Source organism: Ornithorhynchus anatinus, chromosome 21 (assembly GCF_004115215.2).
Source record: "Ornithorhynchus anatinus isolate Pmale09 chromosome 21, mOrnAna1.pri.v4, whole genome shotgun sequence".
NCBI lineage: Eukaryota > Metazoa > Chordata > Mammalia > Monotremata > Ornithorhynchidae > Ornithorhynchus > Ornithorhynchus anatinus.
Window position 1 is genome coordinate 1107291 of NC_041748.1, and position 20048 is coordinate 1127338.

Genomic DNA, 20048 nt, shown 5'->3' on the forward strand with positions numbered 1-20048 from the left:
AGCTTAAAACATCATAAGCTACCAAATACGTCTTCTTCCAAATCAGTGATCTGATCCCTCTGTCAGGGGTGACGAGTGACAGGCCGGAGTGACATTTGAAGCCGAGCCAGCGAGCGATGTTGTCCCTTCATCCTTCATCAGCAAGTGTTTTTGGTTTTTTTTGGTCGGCTGGTTTCTTTTCCACTCCGAATTCTGAATCATCACCATTCCACATTTCCTCCCCGCTAGAACCCGGAGCGGCGTAGCCGTCGATAAACCGCAGCCATGAGTTCCGACGCCGAGATGGCCGTCTTCGGGGAGGCCGCCCCGTACCTCCGCAAGTCGGAGAAGGAGCGGATCGAGGCCCAGAACAAGCCCTTCGACGCCAAGACGTCCGTGTTCGTGGTGGAGCCGAAGGAATCCTACGTGAAGAGCACCGTTCAGAGCCGCGAGGGCGGGAAGGTCACGGTTAAGACGGAAGCAGGCGCGGTGAGTAAAAACCCGGGAAAAGGAGAAACCCGTTCCGCGGTTCTTCCGTTCAGTCATTCGATCGTATTTACTGAGCGCTTACTGTGTGCGGAGCTCGCGGGAGGACAATATAATCACAATAATAATCATGTTGGTGTTTGTTAAACGCTTACTGTGTACCAAGCACTGTTCTAAGCGCTGGGGTCGATGCAAGGTCATCGGGTTGCCCCACACGGGGCTCGCGGTCTTCGTCCCCATTTTACAGATGAGGTCACTGAGGCACCGAGAAGTGAAGTGACTTGCTCCAAGTCTCACGGCTGATAAGTGGCGGAGCCGGGATTAGAACCCGCGGCCTCCGAGTCCTAAGCCCGGGCTCTTTCCGCTAAGCCAAGCCGCTTCTCAATATAACACGGGCACATTAAATAGACACATTCCCTGCCTTCAACGAGCTTAGGGTCTAAAGCTCGCTCGACTGACACGAACCGTTTCCCATTTGCTTCGTCAGACTCTGACGGTCAAGGAAGATCAAGTCTTCTCCATGAACCCGCCCAAGTACGACAAGATCGAGGACATGGCCATGATGACCCATCTCCACGAGCCCGCCGTGCTGTACAACCTCAAGGAGCGCTACGCCGCCTGGATGATCTACGTGAGTCCGTTTTTTTTTTTTTTATTTCCCACTAAATCCCCAAGACCAAGGAAGGGTCACTTTCGGAGGTGAAATCCCAGCAGAGGTCTTCTTCGGTCCGAAAAGTTGGGTACCGGGATAAGCCCACCAAATTTAATAGCCCGAATCGGCTCCGGAGAAGCCGTGGCTGATAGACGGACTCGGCTGGAGGCCTAACGGCTGCCAGGGAGAAGAAGGCAGAAGCCAGGGAGGAAGCAGAGGAAGCCAGAGCGCTGCCATCCGCGGGACCGAAAGCTAGAAACGGGGAGGACAGTGAGGCAGGGAGGGTGGAAGGCGGAAACGAGGAATTAGGAGGAGGCCCTGGGGAAGCAGTGAGGCCTAGTGGAAAGAGCCCGGGCCTGAGAATCAGGAGGACCTGGTTTCTAATCCCAGCTCCGCCACTCGTCTGCCCTGTGACCTCGGGCAAATCTAAAACGGCTTAGTTTCCCCAGCCCTCTCTCCCTTCCACGTTGTCTACGCACCTGGATCTTCGAGCGCATGGTATTCACCTCACCCACAGCACTTATGTCCAAAACTACACGTCTGTAAATTGAGAGCTAGAGAATGCATCTGTTGAGTTGTTGTGTTGGACCCTCCCAAGTGCTCTGCACGCAGTAAGCCCTCCACGACTGATGGATCGATGAATATGAACGTCGGCCGCCCCCACTAGACTGTAAGTCGTGAAACACTTCGGAGTCAAGTACAGGATCGATCAATCGGTGGTATTTATTGAGCACTTACTGTTTGCAGAGAAGAGTGAGATGTGCTTAGGAGAGTCGGTAGACGGGTTCTCTGCCCACCAGGAGCTTACAGTCTACAGGGGGGAAGAGAGACTTTAAAATAAATTATTGATATCGACTCGAGTGCTGTGGGGATGAGGGAGAGGGTGAATATCGCGGACTTAAAAGTCACAGATGCAAGTGAAAGGGTGATGCAGACAGGAAAGGGAGTAAGAAAAACGAGGGTTTAGTTGCAGGAGGAGACGTGCTCTTAAAAGGGCTTCGAAGGTGGGGAGAGCGGTCGTCCGATATATACGGAGGGGGAGAGAGTTCCTGGCCGGAGAGACTGTGGGCCAGGGGTCGGGGGCGAGACAGATGAGATCAAAGTAAGTGAGCAAGTCGATATCGGGGTGAAGTACGTCGGTTGTGTCGTGGGAGGGAATCAGTGAGGAAAGGTAGGAGGGGATAAAGCTGGTTGAGAGTTTGAAGGCCGAAGGGAAAGAGTTTCTGTTGGATGAGGAGGATATAATAGTGGTATAGTGTACTCTTCTAAACGTTTAGGGCTGTGCTCTGCGTGCAGTAACCACTGGAGGTTTCTGAGGAGTGGGGATAGTTGGAAACGTGGACCGAATGTTTCTGTAGAAAAACGATCCGGGTGACAGAGTGAAATAAAGACCGAAGTGTGGAGAGACAGGAGGCAGGTGCACGAATCAGAGCGGGTTGAGTGCTTGGCTTAATGCAGTAGCAGTTTGGAGGGAGAGGAAAGGGCAGGTTTTAGCGAGGTTTTGAAGCAAGAGGAATAATAATAATGATGATGGCATTCGTTAAGCGCTTTCTGTGTGCCAAGCACTGTTCTAAGTGCTGGGGTAGATAATAATGATGATGGTATTTGTTAAGTGCTTTACTATATGCCAGGCACTGTTCTAAGCGCTGGGGTAGATACAAGGTTATCAGGTTGTCCCACTGGCGCTCGCAGTCTTATTCCCCATTTTACACAGAAGAGGGAACTGAAGCATAGAGGATTTAAGGGACTTGCCCAAAGTCACACGGTGGTGGAGACAGGATTAGAACCCATGACCTCTGACTCCCAAGCCCGCGCTCTTATGTACATAAGTGCTGTGGGGCTGGGATGGGGAAAGAGCAAAGGGAACGAGTCAGGGCGACCCGGAAGGGAGTGGGAGATGAGGAAAGGTGGGGCTTAGTCTGGGAAGGCCTCTGGGAGGAGACGGGCCTCCTGCCTCCCCCTCTAGACTCTAAGATCATTGTGGGCAGGGAACGTGTCTGTTATATTGTACTCTCCTAAACGTTTAGTACAGTGCTCTGCATACGGTAAGTGCTCAGTAACTATGAATGAAGGACTGACGACCAAGGAAAGAGCCTGAGTTCATTCATTCATTCATTCAGTGATTTTTGAACGCTTAGTACAGTGCAGAGCACTGTACTAAGCGCTTGGAGTGAACAGTTCGGCAGCAGATAGACAATCCCTGCCCAATAACAGGCTCACTCTAATCCCGGCTCTGCTAAGTGCTTGCTGAGTGACCTTGGGGACGACACCTCACTTCTCTGTGCAACAGTTCTCCCGTTCTCCCTTCTACTTAGACTGTGATGATGATGATGATATTTGTTGAGCGCTTACTATGGGCCAAGCACTGTTCTTAAGCGCTGGGCGGGTCCAAGGTCATCAGGTTGTCCCACATGGGACTCACAGTCTTAATCCCCATTTTACAGATGAGGTCGCTGAGGCACAGAGAAGTGAAACGACTTGCCCGGAGTCAACAACTGAGAAGCGGCAGAGCCGGGTTTAGAACCCGTGACCCCTGACTCCCAAGCGCGGCCTCTTCCCACTGAGCCACGCTGCTTCTCCGACCTGGCAGGCACCTAGTTCACCTGTAGTTACCCCAGCTCTCAGAACGGTGTTTGACGCATAGTAAGCGCTCAACAAATACCATTTAAAAGAAAATTAAAAAGCCCGGTCTGCCGGCCACTTTCACGCGGCAGGCGAGCGCCAGAGAGTATTGAGGAAGGAAAAGGAGACTGAGCCGTTCTTTCTGTTCTCCCCTCCTCCTTCTCCCAACCCCGCTCTCTCCCGCAGACCTACTCGGGCCTCTTCTGCGTCACCGTCAACCCCTACAAGTGGCTGCCGGTGTACAACGCGGAGGTGGTGGCGGCCTACCGGGGCAAGAAGCGGCAGGAGGCCCCGCCTCACATCTTCTCCATCTCCGACAACGCCTACCAGTTCATGCTCACCGGTCAGTGACCCGCCGTCGCTCTGCCCGTCTCCTGGGTGGCTCCGCTTCTCTGGGCCTCAGTTCCCTCGTCTCTAAAATGGGGATTCAGACTGTGAGCCTCACGTGGGACACGGACCGGGTCCAAGCCCGTTAGCTTGCTTCTAACCCAGGGCTTAGGACGGTGCCTGGCGCTTAACCGGTCACCGTCTCGTAGGGGTTGACGGTGACGCAGAAGAGGCCCGAGTAGGTCTGCGGGGAAGAATGGGGATGAGGGGAGGAGGAGGAGGGGAGAACAGAAAGAGAGGCAGCGTGGCTTAGTGGAAAGAGCACGGGCTTGGGAGTCAGCGGTCATGAGTTCGAATCCCGGCTCGGCCACTGGTCAGCTGTGTGACTGTGGGCGAGTCACTTCGCTTCTCTGGGCCTCGGTGACCTCATCTGGAAAACGGGGATTAAGACTGTGAGCCCCACGTGGGACGACCTGAATCCCCCGTGTCTACCCCAGCGCTTAGAACAGTGCTCGGCCCCTAGTAAGCGCTTGACAAATACCAACATGATGATGATTATTATTATTAATAAGCGCTTAACCAAGACCATTAGAAAATAGCGCTTTCCGTTGAGGTCTGTCTCTCCCGCTCTGGACTGTCAGCTCGTTGTGGGAAAGGAACGTCACTGTTGACTGTGTTGTACCTTCCCAAGCGCTTAGAACAGTGCTCTGCACACAGTAAGCTCTCAGTAATACGACTGATTGAATGAAGGGATCAACGACCGCAACAAAAAACTGCCACGGAATTCCAGTCCATTCGATCACTTCCATTTCCTGCTGAAGTCAGGGGAAATGGCCAGTGGGGCCAGTAGGAACTCCCCTCTGGGAATGTATGAGGAAGGAATTAGTATTTCTATTACTATTAGTTCTACTTCTAATAACAATAATGTCGGTATTTAAGCGCTTACTATGTGCAGAGCACTGTTCTAAGCACTGGGGTAATAATAATAATAATAATAATGTTGGTATTTGTTAAGCGCTTACTATGTGCAGAGCTCTGTTCTAAGCACTGGGGTAGGTACAGGGGAATCAGGTTGTCCCACGTAAAGCTTACAGTTAATCCCCATTTTACAGATGAGGGAACTGAGGCACAGAGAAGTTAAGTGACTTGCCCACAGGCACATAGCTGACAAGTGGCCGAGGCGGGATTCAAACCCGTGACCTCTGACTCCCAAGCCGGACTCTTTCCACTAAGAATTCCCGTTACGTGATTATTATGTGCCAATCACTCTACTAAGCACTGGGTAGATAGATACAAGTTAATCACGTTGAGTACAGTCTCTGTCCCACATGGTGCTCACAGTCCAAGTCGAATTGAGAACAGGGATTGAATCACCATTTTACAGATGAGGAAACTGAGGCCCAGAGAGGTGAAGTGACTTGCCCAAGTTGACACAGTGGCATAGCCGGGGGTGACCTCTCCCCGTCGAGCCCAGGAGACTTGGTCGACACCGTCCCTGTCACTACAAGGCCGGGAGAAGGGGGATCAAAATACCCCTCCCGGGGTTTTGCACTTTAAAATGGTCAGAGAAGCAGCGTGGCCTAGTGGGGGGTGCCCAGATCTGGGTTCTAATCCTACTCTGCCAATTGCTTGCTGCGTGATCTTGGGCACGTCGCTTCACTTCTCTGGGCCTCATCTGTAAAATAGGAATTAAATCCTCGTCCCTTAATAATAATAATAATAATAACAATGTTGGTATTTGTTAAGCGCTTACTATGTGCAGAGCACTGTTCCAAGCGCTGGGGTAGACACAGGGGAATCGGGTCGTCCCACGTGGGGCTCACGGTCTTAATCCCCATTTTACAGATGAGGTAACAGAGGCGCAGAGAAGTTAAGCGACTCGCCCACAGTCACACAGCTGACAAGTGGCAGAGCTGGGATTCGAACTCAGGACCTCTGACTTTCAAGCCCGGGCTCTTTCCACTGAGCCACGCTGCTTCTCCCTTCAATTTAGACTGTGAGCCCCGGGTGGGACAAGGACTATATCCAACCTGATAAACTTGTATAAACCCCGGTGCTAGAACCTTGGGCAAGGACTTTGGTCTTAAACCAACTCCACCACCTGTCGGTTGTGGGACCTTGGCCAAGTCACTTCACCTCTCTGGGCTTCAGTTACTTCATCTGTAAAATGGGAATTCACCCGTTCTACCTTGTACTTCGAGTGTAAGCCCCACGTGGGGCTTGGCGGTGTCCAACTTGATTCCCTTGTTACCCCAGCACTTAGCACAATGCCTGGCACTTAGTAAGAGCATAACAAATACCACGTAATTATTATTATTATTGTTGTTGTTAATTGGATCTAACCCACTCTTAACGAGTCAAACTCATCCGGACCTTCACGCTATCCTTTAACTAGATGTAAAAGTAAGGCAAACCGGAAACAAAGTCTAATCTTTCTGCAAGAGATGGCTCTAACCGCAGCAGTGAATGAGATGCAAAATGCAGACAAAATGAAATAACACGACTTAGGATACTTACTGAGCACTATGTGCAGAGCACTTTACTGAGCGCTTGGGAGAGTACGCTTCAAGAGAATTACCAGACACGTCCCCTGTCCATAACAAGCTTACACGGTAAGCACTCAATACCACAGCGAAGCAGCACGGCCTAGTGGATAGAGCACGGGCCAGGAGGTCAGAAGGTCCTGGGTTGATGATGATGATGTTGGTATTTGTTAAGCGCTCACTATGTGCCGAGCACTGTTCTAAGCGCTGGGGTAGACATAGGGGAATCAGGTTGTCCCACGTGGGGCTCACAGTCTTAATCCCCATTTTACAGATGAGGAAACGGAGGCACAGAGAAGTTAAGTGACTTGCCCACAGTCACACTGACGACAAGTGGCAGAGCTGGGATTCGAACTCATGAGCCCTGACTCCAAAGCCCATGCTCTTTCCACTGAGCCATGCTGCTTCTCCAGCAGCATGGGTTCTAATGCCGGCTCTGCCACGTGTCTGCTGTGTGACCTTAGGCAAGTCATTTCACTTCCTCTGTGTCTCAGTTCCCTCATCTGTAAAATGGGGATTAAGACTGTGAGCCCTGTGTGGGACAGGGACTGTGTCCAACCTGATTACCTCAACAAATCCCAGCGCTTAGAACAGTGCCTGGCACATAGTAAGCACTTAAATACCATAATTAACACCCCTGACGATGATAGAAAAGGTAAACTGAGGTAAACTGTAACCATCCTGATTCTAAGGAGATTGAACCGCTCTCCCGTTTATGTGCGCTCTCTTATTCTGTCAAATGCTAAAGCGCCGAGGAATTAAGCCCGCCGATTGTGTCTTTTGGTTTCTCTCGACAGACCGTGAGAACCAGTCTATCTTGATCACGTAAGTAGATGTGACGTTCTGATTCGCGCTGGTTTTGAACAGCAGAATCGGTGGCCACGATCGGGGATCTGACCCCCTCCTCCTGTTTGGGTTTGGCAGCGGAGAATCCGGGGCCGGGAAGACCGTGAACACCAAACGGGTCATCCAGTACTTCGCAACAATTGCGGTCACTGGGGAGAAGAAGAAGGAGGAGCCGGGAAAGATGCAGGTGGGGGCTGGTTCCCGGGGCCGGGAGCGAAGCCCGTCCTCCCAGGGGCGTCCGAAGCGCTCGATTTGACCCTCCCCGTCTGCCTCTTTCCAGGGCACCCTCGAGGACCAGATCATCAGCGCCAACCCGCTGCTGGAGGCCTTTGGCAACGCCAAGACCGTGAGGAACGACAACTCCTCGCGTTTCGTAAGTCCCGGGGTCGCGGGGGCCCCTCAGTCCCGCCCCCGAGTGCGACGGCACCGACGTCCCGGGGAACCGACCGCGGCTCGTTCGCTGGCCTAGTTCCTGGCCGCACCAAAGTTTTTTCCAGCCTTCGTGTCTGAAAATGATCGCCCTTTCCCTTCTCAGGGCAAATTCATCAGGATCCACTTTGGGACCACGGGGAAACTGGCTTCAGCTGATATCGAAACATGTAAGGACTTAGAGCATTGAACCCCTGTGGACCGTCTGGTCTAGCTCATTCCCCAGGCTGCCTTTTTTTAAAAAAAAAAAAAATAATTACTAAGTGCTTACAAGGTTCTAGGCACTGCACTAAGCACTGGGGTAGATACACGCTAATCAGGTTGGACACAGTCCCTGTCCCATGTGGGGCTCAGTCTTAATCCCCATTTTACAGATGAGGGAACTGAGGCCCAGAAAGTGATGTGACTTACCCAAGGTCACACAGGAGAGAGGTGGCAGACAAGTGTCATGGTGGACAGTCCTGGCCAGAGTTCCCTGGCATGGCCTTGGCCACACAGATTTTCTTTTCCCAGCCATTTACCTGCAGAGATCATTTCTGCTTCTCTTTTTCTGGGCACCTACATAGGACAGAGATTGTGTCTCACCTGATTATTTTGGATTTATTCTCTCTCCCTCTGCCAGCATACTCTTTTAACTCTTGGAACCTAGAAAGTCCTTAATAGTTACCCATCGGTGGTATTTATTGAGCACTTGCTATGTTCAGAGCACCGGACTAAGAGCGTGGGAGAGTCAATACAACAGACTTGGTGGACACGTTCGCTGCCCACAACGAGCTTACAGCTTAGGGGGGAGAGAGATGTTGATATAAATACATAAATTCCAGATGCGGACAGAAGCGCTGTGGGGTTTGATCCAACTTTAAACCGTCTTTTCAGATCTGCTGGAGAAGTCTAGAGTGACCTTTCAGCTGAAGGCTGAACGTAGCTACCACATCTTTTATCAGATCATGTCCAACAAGAAGCCGGAACTGATTGGTAAGCGACCCCTTGATCTGATTCTAGCCCGTCAACGGGCAGGGATTGTCTCTACCTCTTGCCAAATTGTACATTCCAAGCGTTTAGTACAGTGCTCTGCGCATAGTAAGCGCTCAATAATACTATTGAATGAATGAAGGGTAGGTGGAAAGCCTTTCAAATATCCATCTATTGCATTCACTGAGCGCTTATTGTGTGCGGAGCACTTGGGAGATGAGTGTAATAATATAATAGAGTTGGAAGTCACATTCCTTGCCTATAATGAGCTTACAGTCTAGAGGGGGAAATATTAATATTAATAGGGAAATAACAGAGATGAACATAAGTGCCGTGGGGCTGGGAGGGGGGATGAATAAAGGGAGCAAAACGGGGTGACGCTGAAGTGATGGGAAATGAGGAAATGAGGGCCTAGTCGGGGCAGGCCTCTTGGAGGAGATGCGCAACCATTAAGGCTTTGAAGACGGGGAGAGAGGAGGTCTGTCGGATAAGCGCTTAGCACAGGGCTCGGCACACGGTAAGCACTCAATAAATACGACAATGAATATGAAGGGGGAGGGCGTTCCAGGCCAGAGGCAGGACGTGGACGAGGGGTCAGCGGTGAGAGAGATGAGATGGAGGTACAATGAGCAGGTTGGCATTAGAGGAGCCAAGTGTGCGGGCTGGGTTGGAGGAGGAGAACGGTGAGGTCGGAGGGGGCGAGGGGATGGACGGTGAGGAGTCTCTGTCTGATGCGGAGGTGGACGGGCAACCGCCGGAGGGTCTTGAGGAGTGGGGCGACGCGGACTGAACGTTTCAAACACGAGCGACCGTTTTCCCCGGCGTTAAATAGCCCCGACCTGTGCTCTATTTCGCCCCACCAGAGATGCTGCTCATCACCACCAACCCCTACGACTTCGCCTTCGTCAGCCAGGGGGAGATCACCGTCCCCAGCATCGATGACCAAGAAGAGCTGATGGCCACCGATGTAAGGAATTGCGAAGGGACGGGATGTGTTATCCTCTGCCATGATGTCTCGTCGTCATCCGTAGGGCGCCTTCTAAGTGCCGAGCGCTTTACTGAGCGCTCGGGAGAGTAAGACAGGGCCGGCCGACGGGTTCCCCCCCTGCCACGAGCTTACTACAGTCCACTGCCTTGAATCCTGTTATTTCTCATCCTTGTCGGTGGCATTTCCCGAGGGCCTCCTTTGTGCGGAGCACTGTACTGAGCACCTGGAAGAGTATGACAGAGTCACCGACGCCCTCCCTGCCCACCGCGAGCTTACAGTCCGCTGTCTTGAATTCCTCGGCAGAGTGCTATCGATATCCTGGGCTTCACTGCTGATGAAAAAGTGTCTATCTACAAGCTGACCGGAGCCGTGATGCATTACGGGAACATGAAATTCAAACAAAAGCAACGGGAAGAGCAGGCTGAGCCGGACGGCACCGAAGGTATCAAACCACTCCAGATGTGAACGGTGGCGATTAAATCCTACTTCCTCCTATCTGGACTGTAAGGCCCAAGCGGGACAGGGACTGTGTCCAACGTGGATTACCCTCTAACTACTCCAGGGCTTAGAACAGTGCTTGGCACACTATCAATATTTAACAAATACCACAGTTCTTCTTAAGGATGACAGAAATGTAGTTACCTGACACCTATAAATCGGTAATTAGCTGTGGTCCCCATCACTTGCAATTCGCAAATCTCAACAAAATTGAGACAGCGCGAGGGCTGGTGGATAGAGCCTGGGAGTCAGGATGACCCAGGTTCTAATCCCAGCTCCTCCACTGGTCCGCTGTGTGACCTTGGGCAAGGCCCTTCACTTCTCTGGGCTTCAGTCAGCTCGTCTATAAGATGGTTATTAAGACTGCAAGCCCCCCGTGCGACGGGGACTGCGTTCAACCTGATCGGCTTGTATCTACCCAGTGGCTAGTGCATGACCTACTAAGCACTTAACTAATACCATTTCTTGAAAAGTGAGAGGCTGGGGGAAGGTGGTCTGAAAAGAACTGAAATAGCAGGTGGCTTCTCTCTCCCACTGGGTGAAGTTCAAGAAGAATGTAGGGAAAATGCTTTCGAGCTCTTTACGGCTCAAACTTGGAATGAACCATGGGAATTCAAATACCAACATTATTATTATTATTATTATTAATAATTCCCCGCCCGAAGGCAAGGGAACGGGGAGGAGTAAGTGACCAAAATGGAGGGTGTTTGCCCAAAGCGAAAATGGAACTGCTCAGACAACCTTTTTCAACCACATGGGAGACTATGTTTGGTATTTAACCATCAATGGTATGTTTTTAGCATGGTATTTTGAAGCGCTTACTATGTGCCAGGCACATAATCGGGTTGGACACAAAATTGTCCCACACAGAGTTCTCAGTCTTTATCCCCATTTCATAGCAGAGGTAACTGAGGCCCGACGAAGTGAAGTGACTTTCCCAGGATCACAGAGCAGACAAATGGCGGAGCTGGAAATAGAACCCAGGTCCGCTGACTTCCAGGCCCGGGCTCTTTCCTCTAGGCCACGGCGTCGACCAATCGTATATATCGAGCGCTTACTCTGTGCAGCACAGTGGAGAGTTCAACAGAACCGAGTTGGCAGATAGGTTCCCAGCCCGAAGCTAGACCGTGAAAAAGATGAAGCCGCCTCAGTGGCCGCTTGGGGGTCCATCTCTACGTCACAGAATCCCAAAATTTTCCCGGGAGAGTTCAGGGGACTCGGCCTTCTTGAGCCCCGAGGCCACGGTTTCCCTCCCCGTGTTTCTACAGTGGCCGACAAGGCGGCCTACCTGACCAGTCTGAATTCGGCCGACCTGCTCAAGGCTCTGTGCTACCCGAGGGTGAAAGTCGGCAACGAGTACGTCACCAAAGGCCAGACCGTTCAACAGGTAAACGCTCTCTTCCGGGGACCGGACCCCCGAGGGATTCCGAGAAGGTTTCGTTCTCCTCCAAGAATGCTACCGATTGACTCGGTCGATCCATCAGCAGTAATTACTGAGCTCTTACGATAAGCAAGGCACTGGGCTAAGCACTGGGAGAGGATCACGGAGCTAGTAGATCCAATCCCTGCTTTCGAGATGTTTTCAGGCTGCAGAGTGTGGTACGCAGTGCACGGTACAAGTGAACGTATGATTCGCTACCCTCGAAGATCTTACAGTCTCCTGTTGGCAGTAGAGAGGGATTGACTCAGTTGATCAATCAAGAGCTTACTAGAGTTCCCTGCACATGGTAAGCGCTCAATAAACATCACTGATTGATCGATCAATCCTATTTTTTGAGCGCTTACAATGTGCAGAGCACGGTACTAGGCGCTGGAACAGTATCATAGAACTAGCAGACCCGTTCCTTGCTCTGAAGATGCGTCTTTTAGACCGTGAGCCCATCGTTGGGCAGGGATTGTCTCTATCTGGTGCCGAACGGTACGTTCCAAGAGCTCAGTACAGTGTTCTGCACACAGTAAGCGCTCAATAAATACGACTGAACGAATTCAGGCTGCAGAACGTGGTACGGACAGTACAGGTAGAAGATACTATCTCTGCCTTCAAGGACCCTATAGTCCACTGAGCACTTGGGAGACTCCCTTAGATTTAGTAGTCCTGATCCCCTCCCCTCAAGGAGCGTATAGTCTACCGAGCACTTGGGAAAACTTGGGAGACTCCCATAGATTTTCTAGTCCTGATCCCCTGCCCTCAAGGAACGTATAGTCTACTGAGCACTTGGGAGACTCCCATTGAGTTAATAGTCCCGATCCCCTACCCTCGAGGAGTTTATAGTTTACCGAGTGCTTGGTTAGACCACCGCAGTCATCCCGATCCCCTGACCTGGAGGACTTAATAGCCTCCTGAGCGCTTGGGAGAGTCCCAAAGAGTTAGTAGACCTGATCCCCTGACCTCAAGGAGTTTATAGTCTACTGAGTGGTTGATTAGACCACCAGAGTTAGTAGTTCTGATCCCCTGACCTAGAGGACTTTGTAGCTTACTGAGAGCTTAGGAGACTCCCGAAGTAGTCCTCATCCCCTACCCTCAAGGAGTTTATAGTCTATTGAGAGGTTGGGAGACTCCCAAAGAATTAGTAAACCTGATCTCCAGAGCGCAAAGCGTTTATAGTGTACTGAGTGCTTGGTTAGACCACCAGAGTTAATAGTTCTGATCCCCTGACCTCGAGACTTTATAGCCTATTAAGAGCTTGGGAGACTCCCAAAGAGTTAGTAGTCCCCATCCCCTACCCTCTAGGACTTTGTAGTCTATTGAGTGCTTGGGAGACTCCCAAAGTGTTAGTAGACCTCATCCCCTATCCTCAAGGAGTTTGGAGTCTATTGAGCGCTTGGGAGACTCCCAAAGAGTTAGTAGATCTGATCTCCAAAGCGCAAAGAGTTTATAGTCTACTGAGTGCTTGGTTAGACCACCAGAGTTAGTGGTTCTGATCCCCTGACCTCGAGACTTTATAGCCTATTAAGAGCTTGGGAGACTCCCAAAGAGTTAGTAGTCCCCATCCCCTACCCTCTAGGACTTTGTAGTCTATTGAGTGCTTGGGAGACTCCCAAAGAGCTAGTAGACGTGATCCCCTGACCGCAAGTAGTTGATAGTCTACTGAGTGCTTGGTTAGACAACCAGAGTTAGTAGTTCTGATCCCCTGACCTCGAGAATTTTATAGCCTATTGAGCAGTTGGGAGACTCCCAAAGAGTTAGTAGACCTGATCCCTTGACCTCAAGGAGTTTATAGTGTACTGAGTGCTTAGTTAGACCACCAGAGTTAATAGTTCTGATCCCCTGACCTCAAGGACTTCAAAGCCTACTGAGTTCTTGGGAGACTCCCAAAGCGTTAGTAGACCTCATCCCTCATCCTCAAGGAGTTTGTAGTCTCTTGAGCACTTGGAAGACTCCCAAAGAGCTAGTAGACCGGATCCCCTGACCTCAAGGAGTTTATAGTCTACTGGGTGCTTAGTTAGATCACCAGAGTTAGTAGTTCTGATCCCCTGACCTCGAGGACTTTATAGCCTATTGAGTACTTGGGAGACTCCCAAAGCGTTGGTAGACCTCATCGCCTATCCTCAAGGAGTGTGTGGTCTATTGAGAGCTTGGGAGACTCCCAAAGAGCTAGTAGACCTGATCCCCAGAGCATAAAGAGTTTGTAGTCTACTGAGTGCTTGGTTAGACCACCAGAGTTAATAGTTCTGACCCCCTGACCTCGAGGACTTTATAGCCTATTGAGCACTTGAGAGACTCCCAAAGCATTGGTAGACCTCATCCCCTATCCTCAGGGAGTTTGTAGTCTATTGAGAGCTTGGGAGACTCCCAAAGAGCTAGTAGACCTGATCCCCCGACCTCAAGTAGTTTATAGTCTACTGAGTGCTTGGTTAGACCACCAGAGTTAGTGGTTCTGATCCATCTGACCCCCTGACCTAGAGGACTTCGTAGCCTACTGACCACTTGGGAGACTCCCACAGATTTAGTAGTTCCAATCCTCTGCCCTTGAGGAGCTTAGAGTACTACTGAGAGGCGGAGAGAATCTAGTTAGTAGTCCCTCGGGGACCTTGCAGTCTGCCATGTGCAGAGTGCTGTTCGGAGAGCTTGGAGACACAATCCAATCCTTTCCCTCCAGGAACTTACATCCTCACGGGGGAATCGGACGCCGAATTCGATCACAACCCGGGGAAGCGATGGAATTTAAAGAGAAGGAAATAAGTGTTTACCTTTGCCCCGTCAGGTGTACAACTCGGTGGGTGCCCTGGCCAAGTCCATCTACGAGAAGATGTTCCTGTGGATGGTGACCCGCATCAACCAGCAGCTGGACACCAAGCAGCCCAGGCAGTACTTCATCGGCGTCCTGGACATCGCCGGCTTCGAGATCTTTGACGTGAGCGGTGACTTAAAAGAAGGTTCTGAAACGGAGAAATGGATCAGTAGTCTCTAGCCTACTGAAATCTATTCCAGATCCATTCAAAATCTCCTCACGAAGTAACAATCATCACGGTGGTATTTGTTAAGCCCCCGGCTACGTGCCGAGCTGTGTACTAAGCGCTGGGGGAGAGGCACGGTCTTCGGGTTCCAGTTGGAGCTCAAAGTCCAAGGAGGAGGGAGAACAGGCGTTGAATCCCCATTTTGCAGATGAGGAAACTGAGGCCCAGAGATGTTAAGTGACTTACCCAAGGTCACACATCAAGTACGCAGGAGAGCTGGGATTAAAACCCACGTCCTCTGACTCCCAGGCCCGGGCTCCTTTCACCAAGTCAGGCTGCTGCTCAATGGATCACCGACCCCCAACGCAAGGAGCCTGGGATTACAGATCCAAAACGGCTTTCGGGCCGAGGGGGAAAAATCTTAGGAACGTATGGATATCGCCGTGTTTGAGATGGGGCGGGGACGACGAAGGGCTCTGGGGAACTGTCCAAAAAAAAGGTGCCAGACTCGTCGAATCGGAGCCATCTGAAACCCACAAGAAATCAGATCGCTTGGATAGCGCGGAGCTAAGCACCCAGAAATAAGAAAAGAGATCAGACAACCGAGAATTCAAGAGGTGGAACTTTCTGACCGATTCTCGGCCAGATGTACGAAAGGCTGAAGTGAATTTTAAAATGCTTGGGTTCACCCTGAACACGACACTAATGAAGTCCAGAGCCAAGAACTATTTGGGCAATTTTCTTTTCCACTTATTAAAAAAAAAGGAGAAAAGCGGGATAGAACCCCGTTGGGTAAGAGGACCATAAGAAGTAGCCTGGCCAGTGGAGAGAGCCCACGACTGGGAGTCTGAGGATGTGGGTTCTAATCCCGGCTCTGCCAACTGCCTGCTGTGTGACCTTGGTCAAGTCACCTCACTTCTCTGTGCATCCGTTTCCTCAACTAAAATGGGGGTACCTGTTCTCTCTCCTACTTGGGCTGTGAGCTCCATGAGGGACAGGGACTTTGTCCAACCCAAGTACCTCAGCACTTAGAACAGTGTTTGACATATAATAAACACAGAAGAAATACCATTTAAAAAAAGACAAAAACCTTCCGTTCCTGTAAAAGGTGACGGAGAAGATAAGAGGAGAGAGTGAGAGAGGAGTATCTGGCACATAGTAAGGGTTTAACAAATACCATAAAAAAGCACTGTAGTTAGTGCTGGGAAACAGATTTTTTTTTTAAAGCATTTATTAAGCACTTACTTTGTGCCGGTCACTGTACTGAGTGCTGGCGATAGACACAAGCAAATCAGGTTGAACACAGTCCCTGTCCCTCATGGGGCTCACAGTTGGTATTTGTTAAGCGCTTACTATGTGCCGAGCACTGTTCTAAGCGCTGGGGTAGACACAGGGGAATCAGGTTGTCCCACATGGGGCTCACAGTCTTAATCCCCATTTTACAGATGAGGGAACTGGGGCACCGCGAAGTTAAGTGACTTACCCAAAGTCACACAGCTGACAAGTGGCGGGGTTCGAACCCATGACCTCTGACTCCAAAGCCCGTGCTCTTTCCACTGAGCCACGCTGCTTCTCTAAGATGCTCACAGTCTTAATCCCCATTTTACAGATGAGGTAACTGAGGCACAGAGGAGGGGAAGTGACTTGCCCTTAGAACCCAGATCCTTCTGACTCCCAGGCCCGGGCTCGATTTGCCCGGCCACACTGGTCCAATCCCACTACAGGACCGTGCCTCTGCTTGGGAATTAATCATACACAGGTCCTGGAAGGGTAGGGACAGAACCCCCCGGGTCGCTGCGGGGGGAGAATCCTGGAGCCAGAAGAAGAATGGGACGAGTGCCACCACCCCTTAGCCACCTTACAAATTATTATTATTATTTATGGTATCTGTTAAGCGCTTACTAGGTGTCAAGCACCGTTCTAGGCCCTGGGGTGGGTCCAAACTCATCAGGTTGGTCCCACACGGGGCTCCCTGTCTTCATCCCGATTTTACAGATGAGGGAACCGCGGCACAGAGAAGCGAAGTGACTTACCCCAATCGCCCAGCAGCAAAGTGACAGAGCCGGGATTAGAACTCAGGACCTTCCGACTCTCTAGCCGCTAGGCCCCGCTGTTTCTCTCAAGTCACAGCTAAGTCACTTGCCCCGTTCCCCTGTGCAGTTCAACAGCCTGGAGCAGCTGTGCATCAACTTCACCAACGAGAAGCTGCAGCAGTTCTTCAACCACCACATGTTCGTGCTGGAGCAGGAGGAGTACAAGAAGGAAGGCATCGAGTGGGAGTTCATCGACTTCGGCATGGACCTGGCCGCCTGCATCGAGCTCATCGAGAAGGTCGGTCCGCTCGGGAGACGCTCGTTCTAAGTCCCTGCGGATTTAAGTCGGAAGGATGACCGGGGAGGTGGAGCCGGGGGGGGGGGGGGGGAGGAAGTCGGGCGTCTTTTGCCCCAAGGGCAGAGCTGACTGACCTTTTCCCATTTCTAGCCGTTGTTGAACGCTCCCTTCTGGAACTTCCTTTCGGTCTCACTCGACAGGACAGTCTCTCTTTCCCTCTCCACCCCTCTGCCGGGAGAAATCCCTCCTCTCAGCCTCCTGCACTTAAATCCTGTCGTCCCGCAATCCTCTAGACTGTCAGCTTGTTGTGGGCAGGGAAAGTTTCTTCCAACTCTTTTACCTTGTCCTCTCCCCAGCTCTTAGCACCGTGCCCGGAGCTCCGTCGGCGCTCCATCAACCGATGGCGTTTCTTGAGCACTTACTGTGTGCCGAGCACTGTACTGAGCACTTGGGCAAGTTCAATCCATCGGAGGCGGTCGACACGTCGCTGCCCATGTCAGGCATATGGTCTGGAGGGGGTGAGCAGTCTAGAGGGGGATCAATAAATATGGTTAATCGGCCCATTAAGCAGAATTCCCAGAGTTTAGACCGTGAGCCCGTTGTTGGGCAGGGATTGTCTCTAGCTGTCGCCGAATTGTACATTCCAAGCGCTTAGTACAGTGCTCTGCACAGAGTAAGCACTTAATAAACGCGACTGAATGAAGTAGAGAACTTGAGGCCTGCAGGCTTCCCACGGAGGACCCAACAAATTCTGTAGCAACTCTACTGGCATCTACTCTCTCCACCAGGGTAAATATGGGAGAGAAAAACGCAGGTCTAAACTTCCCAGAATCAGTTCCTAGAGATTTGGCAACCCTAGCTAGGAAAATTCAAATTTAAATTGGAGATAGGTGTAAATGTTCACAGCAGTGTGCTGATCCTCTACTTAAAGGGTGGAATATATGGAAATAGTCTTGAGAGAGGAAAAGGCGGAAAAACTCTACTTGGACGGGCAAAGTTTCTGCGACCTTTACAGAGATGTCCTTCAGTGCATTCTGCTTTCAAAAATTCGTAGAGAAAGCTGTTCCCAAATGGTAACCAGAAATTAATCAATGGTATTTATTGAGCATTCGGTGTGTAGAGAGCTGTACTAAGGGCTTGGGAGAGGACATGGCAGCAGAGTATGTAGACCAAAGTATTTGTTGAGCATTTATTGCGTGTGGAGAACTGTACTAAGCGCTTGGGAGAGTACAACAGAGTAGGTACCCACAACCCTTGTCCTCAATAAGCTAAAAGACGAAAGGGGGAGGCAAGAAATTGCAGCTGGACACGAGTGATGCGGGAGTGAGGTGAAAATCAAAATGCTTATAGGGCACAGACCAAGTGAAACCATGATGGGAAACTGATCCTCCTCTCGGAACTACTTTAATCCAGACGCACCATCATCACCATTAATGGTATTTATTGAACGCTTACTTTATGCAGAGCACCGTAGTAAACACTTGGGAGAGTACACTACAACTGAGTTGGTAGACACGTTCCCGGGCCACAGTGAGTTTACATCCAGAGGAATAATTCTGGTATTTGCTAAGCGCTTATTAGTTGCCAAGCACTGTCCTGAGCACTGGGGGAGGAAGAAAATTTGATCAGGTCCCACGTGGGGTTCCCCGTCTAAATGGGAAGAAGAAAGGATATCGCAGCCCCATTTTGCAGAGAAGGGAACTGAGGCCCAGAGAAGTGAAGTGATTTGACCCAGGTCACACAGCAGACAAGTGGCAGAGCCAGGATTAATAATAATGGTGGAATTTGTTTAGCGCTTACTATGGGCTGTTCTAAGCGCTGGGGTAAATACAAGGTAATCAGGTTGTCCCACGTGGGGCTCACAGTCTTAATCCCCATTTTCCAGATGAGGGAACTGAGGCACAGAGAAGTTAAGTGCCTGGCCCAAGGTCACACAGCTGACAGGTGGCAGAGTCGGGATTACAACCCATGACCTCTGACTCCCAAGCCCGGGCTCTTTCCACTGAGCCACGCTGCTTCTCACCTCCGAACTGACTCAATCCAGACTCATGTGTTGCTTCTGGGCCTCTGGGACTACGACCAAGCAGGAACGCTGGCCACAGAGTTACGACGGACACTACGCTAAAATCATACGACTGTACATATGTTCAGTGCTCTGCACATAGTAAGCGCTCAATAAATACTATTGAATGAACAAATGGTCAACAGGGAATGGCTGATAGCCACTGATTAATCTATCCGGTGTAGGTAATGAGCATTTACCGTGTGTAAAGCACTGTAATAATAATGATGATGATGGTATTGGTTAAGCGCTTACTATGTGCCAAGCACTGTTCTAAGCGCTGGGGTAAATACCAGGTAATCAGGTTGTCCCACGTGGGGTTTATGGGGTTTACAGTTAGGGTAACTGAGGACCGGAGAAGTGACTTCCCCAAGGTCACACAGCAGACAGCGGCAAGAGCCCGGGCTTGGGAGTCAGAGGCCGTGGGTTCTAATCCCGGCTCCGCCCCCTGAGTCACGCTGCTTCTCTACTGTACAAAGCGCTTGGGACGATACGATACACCAGAGTTGGTAGACAGGTTCCTTGCCCACAGGAACGTACAGTCTAGAGGCCGAACCTTTTGTTTTTTGTCCTCTTTTCAGCCGATGGGCATCTTCTCCATCCTGGAGGAGGAGTGCATGTTCCCCAAGGCCACGGACACCTCCTTCAAGAACAAGCTCTACGAGCAGCACCTGGGCAAGTCCAACAACTTCCAGAAGCCCAAGCCGGCCAAGGGCAAGGCCGAGGCCCACTTCTCCCTGGTCCACTACGCCGGCACCGTGGACTACAACATCTCGGGCTGGCTCGACAAGAACAAGGACCCCCTGAACGAGACCGTGGTGGGCCTCTACCAGAAATCTTCCATGAAGACCCTGGCTTTTCTTTTCGCCGGAGGAGCCGCGGAAGCCGGTATTTTCCCCGACACCGTTCTTTCCT

At 51.0% G+C, this 20048-nt stretch overlaps 1 protein-coding gene across 1 annotated transcript in view; it reads left to right on the plus strand.

Annotated features, from left to right (window-relative positions):
• Positions 1-264: 264 nt before the first annotated feature.
• The window catches only part of LOC100086010 (myosin-4), a 43395-nt gene continuing 23611 nt past the window's right edge, over positions 265-20048 (plus strand). The window contains exons 1-14 of the mRNA XM_029048793.2: positions 265-468; positions 953-1096; positions 3926-4082; positions 7407-7434; positions 7534-7642; positions 7736-7828; positions 7991-8054; positions 8761-8859; positions 9720-9823; positions 10148-10286; positions 11611-11729; positions 14548-14697; positions 16901-17071; positions 19715-20021. Coding sequence (XP_028904626.1) covers positions 265-468; positions 953-1096; positions 3926-4082; positions 7407-7434; positions 7534-7642; positions 7736-7828; positions 7991-8054; positions 8761-8859; positions 9720-9823; positions 10148-10286; positions 11611-11729; positions 14548-14697; positions 16901-17071; positions 19715-20021 — 1888 coding nt within the window. The remainder of the gene's footprint in view (positions 469-952; positions 1097-3925; positions 4083-7406; positions 7435-7533; positions 7643-7735; positions 7829-7990; positions 8055-8760; positions 8860-9719; positions 9824-10147; positions 10287-11610; positions 11730-14547; positions 14698-16900; positions 17072-19714; positions 20022-20048) is intronic.